Raw genomic sequence first — 15,789 nt, 5'->3', positions numbered from 1 at the left:
GGTCACGGCTTAGGGGTTAGGTTAAGGGTTAGGCTAAGCAAGGAATAGGTTTAGGGTTCTGGTATGATCTGATGGAATCAGAAACATAAATGGTATGGTCCAGGGTATTTATAATGTTATTCAATATGAATTATACATAGGCTACTAAATTAGATGTATTGGAAGTAAAGATCTGTTCTGGTTATGGGTGCATTTTATGTTTTATATTTATATTCCCTGCCTGTGTTCTTCAGTTCCGTCGTCATCATGACATCTAAGGGTCGGCTGGTGACCAGAGGAGCCTGGACAAAAGCCTTGGAGAGACTTGGTGTGGACAAAAGTTTGAAACTGAAAGGTAGCCTTTATCTTCCCTCACAATGACTTCATCAACTACCTTAGGAACCGAAAGCTCATTTTTAGTTCAACTCACAAATATACCTGCTGTATCACCAGATGACCACTAGGGGACGCTGTTGCTGTAAGGTAACATTTCGAAGGACTTCCATCGTGTAAAAAGAAAGTAGCAAAAATTATACGCAATTTGAAGCAGTTAAAGAGTTGTTAGGAAGAGTAATTTGGGACGCGATTGGGACCCGACATTTTTTTTGGAGCTTATAAACGTGTTTGAAATTCTGAGCCTATACTGGAACAACCATTCATTCAATACTCACTTGTTTGTGAGTATGTGAGTGCTCCTCTAGGGGACCATGCATATCAACAGCGCTACATGCATGGTTTGCACATGTGCGTTCACACGTATGCGGGGCACATGCTTGTAGTAGCAGGGTCTCTGTGCGCAGCGGCCCTACCCCTTCCCCTTTGTGTTGCTCAACACCAACACAGGGTCTCCCGCTGCCCCTCCTCGCGATCCTACAACTCTCCGTTTCAAATGAGGAGGCCCACATTCCGTACATACATCCCTAATTCTGTCAAGAGGACTGAGCTGCTGATCACGGGGGCTGGAATGGGTCAAACAAATCTGTGCTCCACTCGCGCGCGCGCGCGTGTGTGTGTGTGTGTGTGTGTGTGTGTGTTTTGTTTGGTGTGTGTGTGTGTGTTTGTGTGTGTGTGTGTGTGTGTGTGTGTGTGTGTGTGTATGTGTGTGTGCGCGTAGCTTTTCCTGGGTGGAGGCTGAGAAAGTGACATTTGGGCCAATGTATGAGTAAATCTCGCTCGCTTTTTCCCCCTCGCTCTCTCTTTCTCTCGCTTGCAATCTGATATCACAACCGCTGTTGCGACTCTTCATCTTCCAATTGACTTTTCATGAGAAACACTTTCCTCTTGCTTCGTCTCGTCTCTACGTATTAATTTATAGTAAAGGAAGAATTGAAAGAGATATTTATTTTGTTGCACTGAAAATTAGGATTATAGTCAAAGACAATCATGGCGAAGCTATTTTTCATTTAAAACCACAGGTTTTCATCACATTGCTGAAAAGTAAACTTGGTCTCAAGAGAACAGCTGAAAGAGAGAGATGCAGTTCCGTTACATGTTTCAGATTTTAACTATTTCTTCTACTTGTGGTTATTCCTCCTCTTAACTGGTGTAGGCCCACACAGCTCACAGGAAGTGGGAGATCGGTAAACTATAAAAGGAACCAGAGCTGACTGGAGGCTAGCCCATAATAATCAGCCTCCCTAAGCTGCAAACTAAACAAATAATTTATCATTTCTTTCTCTCTCCCCTCCACCCCCATGCAGATAAGCTGGTTCTGGTGGGCTTCAAGGGCCCGTTCCGCCCTGAATGGGTGCATGTGGAGGTGGGTGAGGACAGGGTGAAGATCCACCAGGTGTTGCCCATCCCCGTGGTGCAGAAGACCAAGCTATGAGAACCCTGGCACGTCTGGTCCCGGGGGGGGGGGGGTAGGTAATCGGCTATAGACTATATCGCTAATATTCACACAGAAGCACGCACAGTTACACAAGAGACATGGCAACGTGAACATGCACACTTACATAGTAGACAAGACAAGGCTGCAAAGCGGCATCAAAATCACTAAAGACCCTAATACTGCCGTCACCGCGGGATCAAGGGTCATGGACTTTGGGGGAGGATTTCAATAGAGAACCAAGCACTGCCCAATACGAACCGCGACTTTGCCACTCTCTCCCCCCCAACACCCCACTAAGCCACCTCCATCGACCACACACAGGGAGAGGAATCAAACTAGGCTCGGGGAGACCAGGGCAGACGCATGCATATTACCCGTTAAATGACCAACATCCGCTTCTTGTGCTGAGGTTATTTTATTTTTTTATTTTCCTGTGTCATGTAAAGAAGAAGACAAAAAAAAACTTCGCTGTCAAGTGTTTTTTTCAGCTGTACTTTGTGGACTTGTTAAAAAAAGGTTTTTAAAAGTGTGTGAAAACAAAGATCCAAAAATAGTTATACCCAGAACCATTCCTTGTTTTGCATCCCCCATTCTACCCTCTTAACACCCCACATGGAGTTGTTACCCCCCCGGCCCTAGCTGACCCCTCCCTGGTGCTCTGAACACTGGATTGATGTTGTCGTGATGTTATCCTCTTGTGCTCGCATCATGTCAGTGTTTGTGGGGTTCACCTTGAAAATTGTTTAAAAAAAAAACAAAAAGGATGACAACGATGGCGAAACTCCGCTGATTGAACATCTGGCGAACGTATACATGTGCAATTCTCCTCCGAGTTCAAAAGCAAGGGAAGAGTTTGTTCAAATCCGGCATGGACGTCCAAAAAATAATGGATGCTTTTCCCTTGGCCGAAATAGCTGGTCTTTTTTCGGAGGCTGTAGCAGTTAGTGTTTTGTATGTTAAATGTGTTTTTAAGATTCAACAGATTGATAACAGAGATATATTTTATACTTATTTATTGTACAGACACCACGGATAACAAATGTAGAAGGGGCATATTTTAAGTTGTAATGTATTCTTGTCCTATATTGTATGTAATAAAGAACTGATATAGCTCTACCTAACTGCATTCAAGCCAGCATATGGTACCATTGGTATTGTCCATGACCTGTTTAACCTGTTCCAAATGGATGTGTTGTATATGTGACTTTGGCTTGTACAGTGATGACTCCAAACGACTTTAAATCTTGAAAGACAAAAAAAGCGCCTTTTGTACAGAAATAAAAGATGGTAAATCAATCAAGTGTGGCCTGGGTGTCGTTTCATCTGAACTAAACATGAAAGGAGCGCACTTTATCCTCGTTTATGTTGCCCAAGTGGTTACTTAATTCTAAATCAAAGCGCTCTTTTCAGGACTGCTTTAAATCAACTCAGATAATTGAGCCATGTTTTAGTTGGCCGAGAGGGAAACTTCTGGAAGTTTTGAATACAAATTGGATTCCTTTAGATGCTGGACAATTGGTTCCCAGTGTGTGTGTGTGTGTGTGTGTGTGTGTAAAGGGTGTGTCTCCCTGGCCCATTATAAATCATTGTGGAATGCTGTGCTCGGCTCACATGCTGAGAAAGTTATGGGGGAAAAGACCCTGTAAAAGAAAAACCATTAAGGTCCTTCTAACAGTTAATGTTTCCGCAATGCTCTCGCTTGTATTGCTCTCAGATGCTTCTGAAAGCCAACACTAAATCATCAGTGGGTCAGGAGGTATGCTGGTTACTGGTTTGCTCATTCATTCACAGTTGAGCAAAAATAAATACTATGAAAAATATGTCCATGTTCTTCAGCAGACGCACATCCTGACCAAGACTGTTGGGTCTTTTTTTTGATATGTGACTTGCTCGCCAGCATACAAAATATGCAAGTTCTCTTCACTTTTGAGAGCCATGTTGTTTGAAAGTAATGACAATTGGGCCCAGTACAATAATTAGCAAGACTATTACTATACATCTAACAGACTATTAGTTTAGAGTCATTAATCAGCAACTTGTATCCAAAGCAATGGAATATTGCTTATGGGTAACTACTATAGACATTGGGAATAAAACGCAGTATACCTTTTGGATGAGATGGTAAGATCTTAAATTAGATTTACTTACAAAAGATTTCACTAATATATAATTAACTAAATTAAACTATGCAGAGTGCTAGACAAAAAAAATCTTCATCAAGAATCTTTACCTAAATATAAAAGTGTATCTTAAGTCACTGTAAGATGCTTTGGCTAAAAGTCGTGGAAGATCCCAGGAAAGAGGCAACTTGCCTCAAACTGAATCAGCTTGTAATAACCTCATTGTTTTAATTTTCAGCACAGAAAATTGTAGAAAAGTTTAAACAATCCAATTTCCTATGATTTTAGCTTTTCTGAATCTGATGTAAATAACACCGATTTCAGCAGAACCTGAAAAATGTACTTTTAATTGTTTTTTTTAATTAAAACTATTATAAATACGCAACTATCAAAGTAAACACGCAATTATACATAAAATCATTTTAATCATTTGTTGAATCACAGAACAGACTAGTGCTATTTGGTGAACAACAAAAATGTGAAGAACATGGAGTTTACCCTCAAGAATAGTGAATCTGTACCATTAAACCATGGACAAAAAAACGATCTCAGACACATTTGGATAGAAAAAAAGTGTCAATGCGTATTCATGTTGACCACGCCGGGCTACACTGGCCCCCATGACAGACATAACACGTTTACATTATGAGAACTACTAACGTACACGTGCAACTCCATGCAAAGGTGATTATAAAGAACATGAATTACCTGTGTGATAAAAAAAATAAAGAAGAAATTGAAAAGTCCTCATGTAGATGATTTCAACTGGAGAAGGTGAACAATCAAATACTGATCCTGTGAATGGTCGAGGACAAATCATGAACTCCTGTTCTCAGGGTTGCCTATAACAGATGACAGAGACTGGATTCCGCTGGAGGTAACAAGTTATTCACTTCTGAATGATAACCCATGAAACGGATAAACGCTCAGTCGCTTTTTTTCCCAAACAGATTTGTTAGAATTGAACCCTGGTCAGATCTGCGATGAGGAGGAGGCACGGTAAACCAAGACGACCAAGCGTCCTTTGGGTCGTCTGAACACCCCATTAGAGCTCCTCCTTGTTGGCCTTGTTGCCCTGCAGGTCTGGCTTCTTGCCCTCCTTTTTGCTCTTCTTCTTCTTAGAGCCAACGGGGTGGGGCTCCTCGGTCCCCTCTGCATTCCCGGCCTTCCCAGGGAACACCTGTCCCTCCACGGTGACGTCCAGGCAGCGGTCCTGCTTGACCAGGAAGTCCTTCACCTCCCAGGCCAGCGCGCCGTCGCGGAGCATGAAGATGGCTCGGTTGGAGCCCACCACAAACCTGGAGGTGGGGAGACATGGATTTTAAGGACCCGGTATACTCTAAACTAAATAGTCTAGTTCTCACAGACAAAATGGAGGGTTTGTGTAAAAATCAATTTGACTCATGTTATTAGACAAACAACTGTGACAGAATAAACTAACATTGGCTGTCCTACTGGGTAGAACTTTAAATATTTTATATTTAGCCATTAATAGTTATCCCTATGCAATTGGGATAACTATTAATGACTGCAATTGATCTTTAGTATGACCTTTACATTGTGTTAGTATGACAACTAGTATTCCAACACAAAAACCATGCTAAACAAGTCAGTACCTCTGGATGTCATAGTTGGCATTGAAGAGACTGCCCTGCCAGAGGCTGGTGACCTCCTCTGTCTCCTTCTCAGTAGGATCTCCTGACACACTGGCAAAAACCATCAGTGTCCTGCCCTTCTTGGACATCTTCAGCAATTCCTCGGGCTTGGAGGGGTCGGCTTTAGAGAAATCCACTTGGGGCGGCGGCCTCTTGTGTTCAGGGAGGTCCCCTTCCTCGATGTCATCATCCTTCTGTAAGGCAGAGCAGCGAGAGGACAAGTGTTAAAGAGACTGGAAGTGGACGACACGAGATTCCTCCTCTACCCAAGTGTAAAGACTGCGGTGACTTGATGACGCGGTATGACAGTCAGAAGCCGCTGGTTCAATGGGCAGTGGGTTATAAAAACGGAATAATAACACCTTATGTCGTTTTAACAACATTTAGAAAGTGCACAACAAATATATATACATCTATAATAAGTACATTTATTAGAGACTACAGTCAAAATTAAACCGCGAGTGGTAGAATTCAGAAGCTTAACGTTATATATCCGTAAGTTACATTCAACAATGTTTGTAGCCTTGAACATCTGCAACATTTGTTTCACTATTCTTAAACCCAGGGTCTGAAATCGTAGCACATAATGTTTGTGAATAATCTCAGTCTTGCTATCCACTGCATGAGGAGGTTGTGATGCTGGGTCGTTAGCCCCAAGCTAGCTCCCAGATGTATTTTGGGAGGACTAAACCACAACAATTCCCATCCATTACCTCCCACTCCTCCAGAAGACGGGCCATGTCCGCGTCATTGTAGTCCCTGATGTCCTTCTTTTTCTTAGGCTTATTTGGACCATCGCTCCCGATTACAACCAACAATTGTGTGCAGAGGAGCAGTGCAAGACACTTCCACCTAAAGTCCGACGCCATGCTTACAGATGGTGCGCTGTGATTGGTGGAGCTCAAAGGCTGTCACGAGACGGGAAGGGGCGTGTCTTAGTTGAGCTGAGATGAGATTTTAGAGTGGTGATCATAGATGGGCAAGAATGCATACAAAAGTTGAGATGGCTGAGAATCTCAACCATCTCATCTTATACAGTCTGTATACAGTCTATGACCTCAATTTGAGATCATAAACTGTATACAATTGTTGAGATGGTCGAGATCATAGACTGCATAGTTGAGATGCATATACTGTAGGCCTATGGTGTTGTTGATGATGATGATGATGATGATGATGATGATGATGATGATTTGTTATTTTTATGTTTTCTAAAAACTTTCAAGTAATAGGCTAAATACGTATATTATATAGTTAGATAAGAACAATATAGGCCTAAAACCCATTTGAAAATGTTTCACAATTCCCAGGCATTTAATAAAGACAAAGTTAAGTTTGCATAATGTGTGGCCTTGTTACAGGCCTATTAACTTGTTTAAAGCTGTTAATGCTCGTCTTCAGTTTTATCATATTAACAGCTTGAAAAGTTTTCAGCTTTGGTCTAAGCAACTTCAAAATAATGAATCTGAAAGTTACTGTAATGTCCTGTGTCTAAAGTTCAGACACAGGACATTGAATTTCAAGATGTCTAGAGCCAGAGCTATTTAGAGAGATCTCTCAATGGCTCTGCTTAGACCTAACCATCATAGAAAGAAACTTTAACAGTGCCCTGGAGCCCGTGCACATCTTTCCCTATGTGTTCCCAGAAGCTGAAAAAAGAACTGAAATGTGAAGGGCCTTGGCTATAATTTTGTTTGTTGCTTTATACACGTATTATAGCAGTGCTGGACGTATTTGCTGTGGTCAGCTTCTGTATCGTTCTGGCCAGTCTGAACGGAAACGGACCACACCTCTTCAGGACAAGAGCACACATCCTCCCTAAACAGCCTGGAGGAAGAAGGGAAGAAAGTCTCTCTCTCTCTCTCTCTCTCTCTCTCTCTCACACACACACACACACACACACACACACACACACACACACACACACATCGTTTCTCTCTTACTCACTCACTCTGTCTCCATCTCTCCTCTCTCCTCTCTTTTACATTATACCTACAGGCGTCCAAAGCTCTGTTACTTGGATGGGTGATTAAATATAAATCTGTAAAAGGTCTATCAGAGGTATAAATACTTAACAGTTGACGGACCAGCCAGACAACACATAAGCTTTGAAAGGATACGCATCAATGCATGCGTATGGGGCTACACCCTTGTTGACTGGGCTATAAATACCCTGCCGGTGTTTCCCCGCTGATTGTTCTGACATCCACTGTTTGATGCGCTCTCATTGAATAGGAGATCAAGCCGGCGGAGAAAGGCCGTATCTGTTTCCTCTTCGGTCTGCTCCACCCAACAATGGCAACAGCCCATGTGCAGCTGTGTCTCCTCCAGCTGACGAAAACATTGTGGTCCTAACAACAAGATTGATATGCGTCCGCACAATATCGTTTGTCTGCATGGTTGATTCAATAAAACAAAATGAAAAGCTACGTTTTCACAGTTTTCGTTATTAATCACTTCAATAGTGTGGCGAGCAGCAGGGAAAGGATGAGACGGGAGTCCAGGTTAAAGCACTTAATCCGCGCCCCATATACCGTCATTCTCGGTGACGGTGGCGGCAACGATACACACAACATGTTAACATTCAACAACACACAACCAATTAACACCCCAAACCCATTAACCACACTTAACCTAACAATAACAATAGGGCGACAAAGCCCCTTTGGTCAACAGGCAACACGGATACCCAGAATCCCCTGCGCGACCCCGTAGGAGTCGCCACACAGCCCTCACCTTAGGGGTCAGACGTCCCGACGACCCCAACACCCATCACACAGTCGTAAATGTTCCGGTGGCCGGTGTTTTGCCAAATTCTGCTACCCATCAATTTTTTTGAAAATTCACGATCATGCGTGCGCATCCATTAATTTCTGCTACCTTTTTGGCTGTTTGTGAGTATTTTCTTTAAAACATGTTTTTAACTGTGCGATTAACTTACAGATATGTTTAACATTGCGACTTTTGACCTAAGCATGTAAATATGTGCATGTACACACTGGCTATGCTGCTGAATGTAGAAATAAGATGATAGGCCTATGTTATCTTTACGGGACTGGGAGCGGAGAAAGTTTTCGTCGGTGGTGGGGAAGGGGGCGACGACATCTTATCAAGTTTTAACAAGATATCTTGTTTCATCAATTCTAAATACTTGTGTTTGTGAAGCTATGGAGGAAAGGTGCAAAGAACCGTTTGTGGAGCATATTTTGATGCTGGTTTATATCGTCTTTATTGAAGATTTCAGGGGTACAGTATGTGCATAGACCAATTGCCTATCAAATAATGCTCCCACTGCAGAATCACGTTATTTTACACCACTACTCACCCTATGTACACTGTAAGAATATGGGCAGCATATTTTGGTGCTTGTTTATAACGTCTTTATTGAAGATTTCAGGGGTACAGTATGTGGATGGATTTATTAACTTAGTTTACACAGAATGGTTTTTTTGAGTTTAAAAGCATATGAAAACCATTGTTTCTAGGGAATGCAGAGGACTACTGTGTGGTGTGCTCCTTTGCTGAAAAAAATGCAGATGAGAGCATGTTTGAAACGGTAAAGTATAACCTAAAATATGTGCTTTGTATTTTTAATTGACTGTGCATATTACCATACAATGTATCTCATTGTAAATTGGAATGCTCTTTCAATTTAATTGTTTTTTTGAGTGTGCCCAATATGGCCATGACAATAGCGCTGCAAGAAATGCCTCAAAATAAAATAAAGATTTGAGATCTTTGGTTGATTTTTTATTGGATCTTTTGAATAATTATTATCTATTGTATGTATAAACTCAGACTCCCATTCACAAATATATACAAGTTTTAACAATACTTTGCTACACCTTTCTTGTTGAAGTTATTTATTTTGTTTAATTGAATATTGAGTGCTTTTTCTTTTTGCATTACATACATTGCACATACTGTACCCCTGAAATCTTCAGTAAATACGTTATAAAACAGCATCAACAATGTACATGGGGTGAGTAGTGGTGTAAAATAACGTGATTCTGCAGTGGGAGCATTATTTGATAGTAGGCCTAACCCTGAAATCTTCAATGAAAACGTTATAAACAAGCATCAAAATATGCTCCCCATATTGTTACAGTGCACATAGGGTGAGTAGTGGTGTAAAATAACGTGATTCTGCAGTGGGAGCATTATTTGATAGGATTGTAAATACAATTAAATCTAGAATGGTTTATCTAGTTTGGTTCTAACCAGAGATTAAACAAGCACTCAAGTGAAGTGTAAAAAAAAATACAATAATATATTATTATATGAAAGATATGGGAAATGTAATATATGCAAACCACAACCTATCATCCAAATCAGCTTGAAAATAAACACTGCTCCAACAATGGTTACTACAATGCATTGGATAATTTAAGGATACAACCCCTATTTTACTGTGGGTTACAAACTTGGATTGAGCAGCGGACCAGCTAGGTTAAGAGCCGCCGTTCCTTTTCTTTTCTTTAGTTAACTCCGGTTAAATTGTTTACGCGTTACTTGGCAACGCGCTACGCCCTGACAACTGTTGGCGGACTATTTGTATTTACTAAATAATAAAAACACATTTAAAACCACATATTGCTTCGATAAGTGAATAAATTAAACCAATAGCCATGTATTAAGCGGAGATATGTATAGGGAACAGTTAGCTCCAGAGAAATAAAGATAGAAAGGTGAACAAGAGCCCGACAAAGTGACCAGTTGGCTATATAGCCAGCCAGGCCTACATCAAAGATAAATTAAAGTTACTGTTTTTCTGTCTTATCCCATTTTCCTCCTCTTCTTTCTTTCTCTTCCTCTTCTTTTCCTCCCCTGGGCGCCAGAGTGTTTAGGTTTCTTTGACATTGTGATGTGCAAATAGATAGCTTTCTCCTCTCCAGTCAGAATGATGTATCAAGTGGGTAATTAAGGTAACTCGCCCCTCCCAACCTCCCGATTCTTTTATTTTACATGTTATGTTATGTTGTCTAATATTTATTTCGACATAACTACTGGTACTAAGTAATATAAACATTGAAGTTAAAGTTAGATGAATGCAGTATGCAAAAAAACAAAAACAACACCATATTTTTTGGCGCCCCTTGCGGATGGATGCGCCCTTAGCATTCGCCTATGCTGCCTATGCCCAGGGCCGGGCCTGACTTCAGCCATGAGTTGGGGAACGGAGCTCTGGGACCAGTTTGAGAATCTGGACAAGCACACCCAGTGGGGGATCGACTTCCTGGAGCGATACGCAAAGTTTGTCAAGGAGAGGCTGGAGATCGAGCAGAACTATGCAAAGCAGCTACGGAATATAGTAAAGAAGTACTGTCCAAAGCGGTCTAAAGATGAAGAGCCAAGGTTCACGTCGTGCAACGCCATCCTGAACGAGCTCAACGACAATGCTGGCCAACGGGAGGTTGTTGCCGAGGAGATGGGCCACAAAGTGTGCTTGGAGCTGATGAGACGGGAGCTCAGGTTCAAGCGTTTATACAGTTTCGCGCCCCATACACCTTAACATTCAACAACACACAACCAATTAACACCCCAAACCCATTAACCCCACTTAACCTAACAATTACAATAGGACGACAAAGCCCCTTTGGTCAACAGCCAACACGGATACCCAGAATCCCCTGCGCGACCCCGTAGGAGTCGCCACAATAGATTAAATATAATAAAGTAAAATAAATTATTCTGAACAGTATTTCTCATTAACACTTTATTACACTTTATTATAATACGAGCATAACAAGCTATTTCAATGCTGGTGTTTATATAAATAGGTATATGTTGCACTGGACTAGTAGGCTAGGCTATTGGTTATTACAAGTGGGCCTTCCAAAAAGTGCGTTCTGTTTGGGACGGTGTCATTCAATCGTTTAGTGTGTGTGACCACTACGTAAAGTAAACCAAGGACCCCTCCTACACTACAAAGCCATTGGCTCAATCTTACACCTGACCCTCCCCTTTGACCTCTTCTGATTGGGCAATACGCATTACGTCATTTTCCTCCACAAGGGCGTTGAATTACGTTGCTGTTAAATCATTTGACTCTGGGCTAAACTAGCTGAGCAATATGTAGGGCGGTCGGTCGGGATTTATTTTTTCAGGGTATCTTGACTAATCACAGTGTACTTCTTAAAAACGTTGTCTTAATGTATGCAATGCATTTCTGTATTGGAATTCGTATACACTTAAAGGATGTATTAAACATAATTGTATTAAACAGTTATCAAACTATACTCTTGCAAATCAAATTTCATAACATAGGCGACATGGCTGCCATCTTCAACACGTTTCCAGGAAGATATTTGTATTCCAATGTGTCTCAAATGTATTCGACTACAGGTATAATGATTATAAAAACAGTGTTGAAATGATAAAAAGGCGTCATTCGATTTTTATCTTTGGAACTCCAACTCATGATATAAGTAATTAATAACTCCACTGGACCATATCATTGTTATATAGTGTAATGACGCTTTTGACATATTTCACATGGCTTTCCTTTTGTGACCTTCCCCTTTTCCTCTCTTTCTGTGACTGATATCCTACTTCTGAATTGCAGCGCGGCGTGTCGTTAAACAAATAATTATACGGGGCTGCCTGTACGGCGAAAGGCGCCGCTCTCCAGCACTATGACCAAGTAGCAGCGGCAAAAGTGTATTCTATCTAACTTTTAACTTTGTTGGCGTAAAACCCGCTGTGTCGCCATGGCTTTTCCGTCATCATGGCAAACAGAAGAAGAGTCCCCCGGGACAGACACGGGATGATTTCCTAGCCAGTCGCTAAATTTAGGAAAAGTGCGTTTTTGGGTGTAACTTTGCCCGTACACCGGTAGTTGAAACGCACCCACGTCGGGGCCTCGGGAAAGGATGTCTCATGGCAGAAGGATCGGTCAGCTCTGGGACCACGGGTCCAACCCTCCAACCCAGGGACCCTCAACTCAACACCAGCAGTTCCACGACGATGAAGCGGCGTATGGCGGACTACTCTGGAAGTGACTGAACGGTTGGACGTGCACGGTTGTACTGAGACAGTGAGTTTTGGAGCGTAAAGGCCACCCTTGTGTCTCTTGCTCTCTCCGGTTCTGCTACAGGCGAGCCGTTCAAACTGCGACCACACCCTCCGCGCTTCCTGGTGCCGCGCTCCTTGCAGCGGGAGCGGCGCGTTGTAACGCTACTGCGACTTTCGCTTTTTTTTTTGGGGGGGGGGGGGGGGGGGATCTCCGTTTCGTTGTTATTGTGGAGTGAGTGACTTAGCCCCGTGTGCTGAGATATTAGACTTGTACACGCACACACGCCGTGGCTTGCAGAGCAGCAGGTTATGGATCGCTGGACCCACTGCTACCTACACAGGATATGCGGGTGTGCACACTCCTCTCTCTGGAGTTGAGATGAAGAAGGCGTATGGTGGACAATGCCAGTGGAAATAAGACTACCCGACGCGCTACTTTCTGATACTGGATTGCATATGAAAAAGAAAAGATTGAAAGTCGTCGGAGTCGTGGTGTCGTGTCTCCGGACGTTTTTCTCCTAGTGGATTTACTTGTGTGGGACAAATGGGATGATGATGTCCAGCGGTCCAGCGGTGAAGAGAAACCCGGGCCCGGGTGGCACCCGGTTCATAACAAGCATGACTCCGTTTCTCAGTCCACTTGGGCCGATCGAACTCAATGGGGATAACTTGGATAAGTACTCGGCGCTGTTGCGTCCTACCTGCTCCCATGCAAGTAGACATACAATAGTTATCTTGATAACGGCATTGTAGGAAACAAAGCAACACAAACAGACAAGCTGAGACAGAGTAATCTATTGGGAATGTGTCTCAATCAAAAACGGTAATGAGATATTGAGGCTTCTGTTTCTCGCCTGCACTTTGCCTTGTATTTAAAAGGCGCTTGAGGAGCACTGATATGTGATCAGTTACAACCTGTGAATTGTATTCTTTCACAAACACCTGGGACAGCAGATCGTTTTTTGTTTCGTTTTATTTCCAGGGCATTTCATTTGTAAGCCAAATAGTTTGTCACACTGATTGTATAATTGAAGGGATTCTATTTTTGTTCGATTCTTGTATTGTTAAACTTCTAGTGACTAAATAGCATAAGTTATGTGACGGGGATATGGATCATTGTAGAGTTGGTCATATAGCTTGTTCTATTTGAATATTTCAAATTTAACGAGAAATGTACTCAATTACAATGGGCTCTCACTAGATGTTTACATTAAGAATGCATGACCTATTTGTTGATACATAACACAAGGTTGCTTACCTAGACTCTGAAGGATATCAAAGAAGACAAGTTTGGCCAGTTTTATATTTAATTACTTTAAACCTGTTCCATTTCCTCATCTTTTAGAAAAAAGTCAAAAATAACGCAGTGTGCAGCGAAAGCAACTTCAAAGAGAGCCGCAACCCCTCCCCTGCTAGTGCAGTGTTCATCCCCACCTTCCCACCCCCTCCTCCCCCTTCCTCCCCCCTTTCTATTATGGCTAGTGGTGGCTCGGGCAAGTCAGCCAGCGACGGGTCCACCAGCGCACCGAGCGGCAGCCTGCAGCAGAGGAAGAGGCTCTCGTCGGTCTGTGACATCTGTAAGGGCAAGATGCAGCTGGTGGCGGACCTCCTGCTGCTCTCCAGCGAGACGCGGCCGGTCATGAGCTCGGAGGGCGTGGCCGTGGCAGAGACCTTCGAGCAGTGCCGCGACACGGTGATCGCCCGCACCAAGGAGCTGTCCATCCTCACCCACGACATACAGAGCCAGCTCAACATGGGCCGCTTCACCGAGGTGGGTGACCGGCTGCTGGAGATGGGTGACCTGGTGGTGTCGCTCACCGAGTGCTCGGCGCACGCCGCCTACCTGGCGGCGGTGGAGACGCCGGGCTCCCAGCCCTGCCAGCCGGGCCTGGTGGACCGCTACAAGGTGACCCGCTGCCGCCACGAGGTGGAGCAGAGCTGTGGCGTGCTACGGGTCACGCCGCTGCCCGACCTCACGCCGCAGCTTCTGCTGGAACTGTCGCAGAACATGTCGGCCAACCTCAAGACTCTCACGGACTCCTCGTCGCTGGCCAGCGAGCGCTCGCGCGACCGCTTCGCCAAGGAGCAGTTCAAGCTCAGCGTGAAGAGCATGAGCACCAGTGGCACGGCGTTCCTGGCGTGCGTGCGCGAGGTGAAGAACCAGCCCAGCGAGCTGACGCGCAACCGCTGCGTGCTGTTCAGCGCCGCCCTGGTGCAGGCGGTCAACGCGCTGGTGGGCTTCGCCACGGAGCCCCAGTTCCTGGGCCGGGCGGCCAGCATCTCCGGCGAGGGCAAGGGGGTGCAGACGGCGGTGCTGGGGGGCGCCATGAGCGTGGTGTCGGCCTGCGTCCTCCTGACTCAGGGGCTGCGCGACGTGGCCCAGCATCCCGAGAGCAGCTCCAAGATGGCCGACTACCGGGAGCGGCTGCGGAACTCTGCGTGCGCCGTGTCGGACGGCTGCACGCTGCTCTCCCAGGCACTCCGGGAGCGGTCGTCGCCCCGGACGCTGCCGCCCGTCAACTCCCATTCTGTGAATTAGTTTAGAGAGAGAGAGCGAGCGCCCGAATTATAACCCACCTCGCCGCCCTCCCTACGACGGCGATACCAAAGAGACTTGCTTGGTTCGGCCCTCGATTCGTCAGGTTTTAGAGGAGGCAGTTGGGGAAGGCAGCCCGAGGGTCCACTTTCGGACGTATCAGAACATTCGACCGTGGTTTAAGTTGTTTTCTAAGAGCACACATATACAGTAGCAAAGGTGTTGCGTCGCGCTGGATGTGACCAAAAAAAACCTAAGAAAATAAAGATAACTGACCCTGTTGTCATCGGCAGCCTGATCCACGCTCCTTGGGGCCTCTTTCGCTATGAAGACGGCTAATGTCTCGAAACCTAAAACGTTTACCTCAGTTTTCAGATCTGATGAAAACAACAGCGTCGATGGATGGATGTAGCCTTGATGTGTAAACCTATGGTTGGGTGGGCTGTACGAGTACTCATACGTACGTTCGCAAGTTGGGAAGATTGTGTAACTGATTGGGTTTCTTTTCCGACGAGTGTGAATTTTCAAAGGGTGGTAGCTGCTGTGAGTGTGTGCCATAGGTTTTACACTATTTACCGGACTTACAATAGTATTTTAATGTGTCTCTTTTGATCATGCATGTAAAGGAGTATTTATTTCAACTATTAAAATGAT

General features: G+C 44.1%; 3 protein-coding genes across 3 annotated transcripts in view; 2 read left to right on the top strand and 1 right to left on the bottom strand.

Annotated features, from left to right (window-relative positions):
• The window catches only part of cemip (cell migration inducing hyaluronidase 1), a 97,217-nt gene extending 94,152 nt beyond the window's left edge, over nt 1-3,065 (top strand). Inside the window, exons 28-29 of the mRNA XM_079737379.1 lie at nt 234-334; nt 1,680-3,065. Coding sequence (XP_079593505.1) covers nt 234-334; nt 1,680-1,807 — 229 coding nt within the window. The 3' untranslated portion in view covers nt 1,808-3,065. The remainder of the gene's footprint in view (nt 1-233; nt 335-1,679) is intronic.
• A 1,270-nt stretch (nt 3,066-4,335) lies between these two features.
• Nucleotides 4,336-6,454, bottom strand: mesd (mesoderm development LRP chaperone; the record flags this gene model as incomplete). The annotated part of the gene is made up of 3 exons (XM_079737258.1): nt 4,336-5,228; nt 5,547-5,779; nt 6,299-6,454. The coding sequence occupies 3 exons, from the start codon at nt 6,452-6,454 to the stop codon at nt 4,976-4,978; spliced, it is 642 nt and encodes a 213-aa protein (XP_079593384.1). The 3' UTR covers nt 4,336-4,975.
• Nucleotides 6,455-12,210: 5,756 nt separating this feature from the next.
• On the top strand, nt 12,211-15,789 carry tlnrd1 (talin rod domain containing 1). Its single transcript, XM_079736862.1, has one exon. It carries the CDS (start codon nt 14,074-14,076, stop codon nt 15,136-15,138), a length of 1,065 nt encoding a protein of 354 aa, XP_079592988.1. The 5' UTR covers nt 12,211-14,073; the 3' UTR covers nt 15,139-15,789.

Source organism: Pollachius pollachius, assembly GCF_949987615.1.
Source record: "Pollachius pollachius genome assembly, chromosome: 5".
Lineage (NCBI taxonomy): Eukaryota > Metazoa > Chordata > Actinopteri > Gadiformes > Gadidae > Pollachius > Pollachius pollachius.
This window is presented reverse-complemented; position numbering and strand designations above follow the sequence as displayed.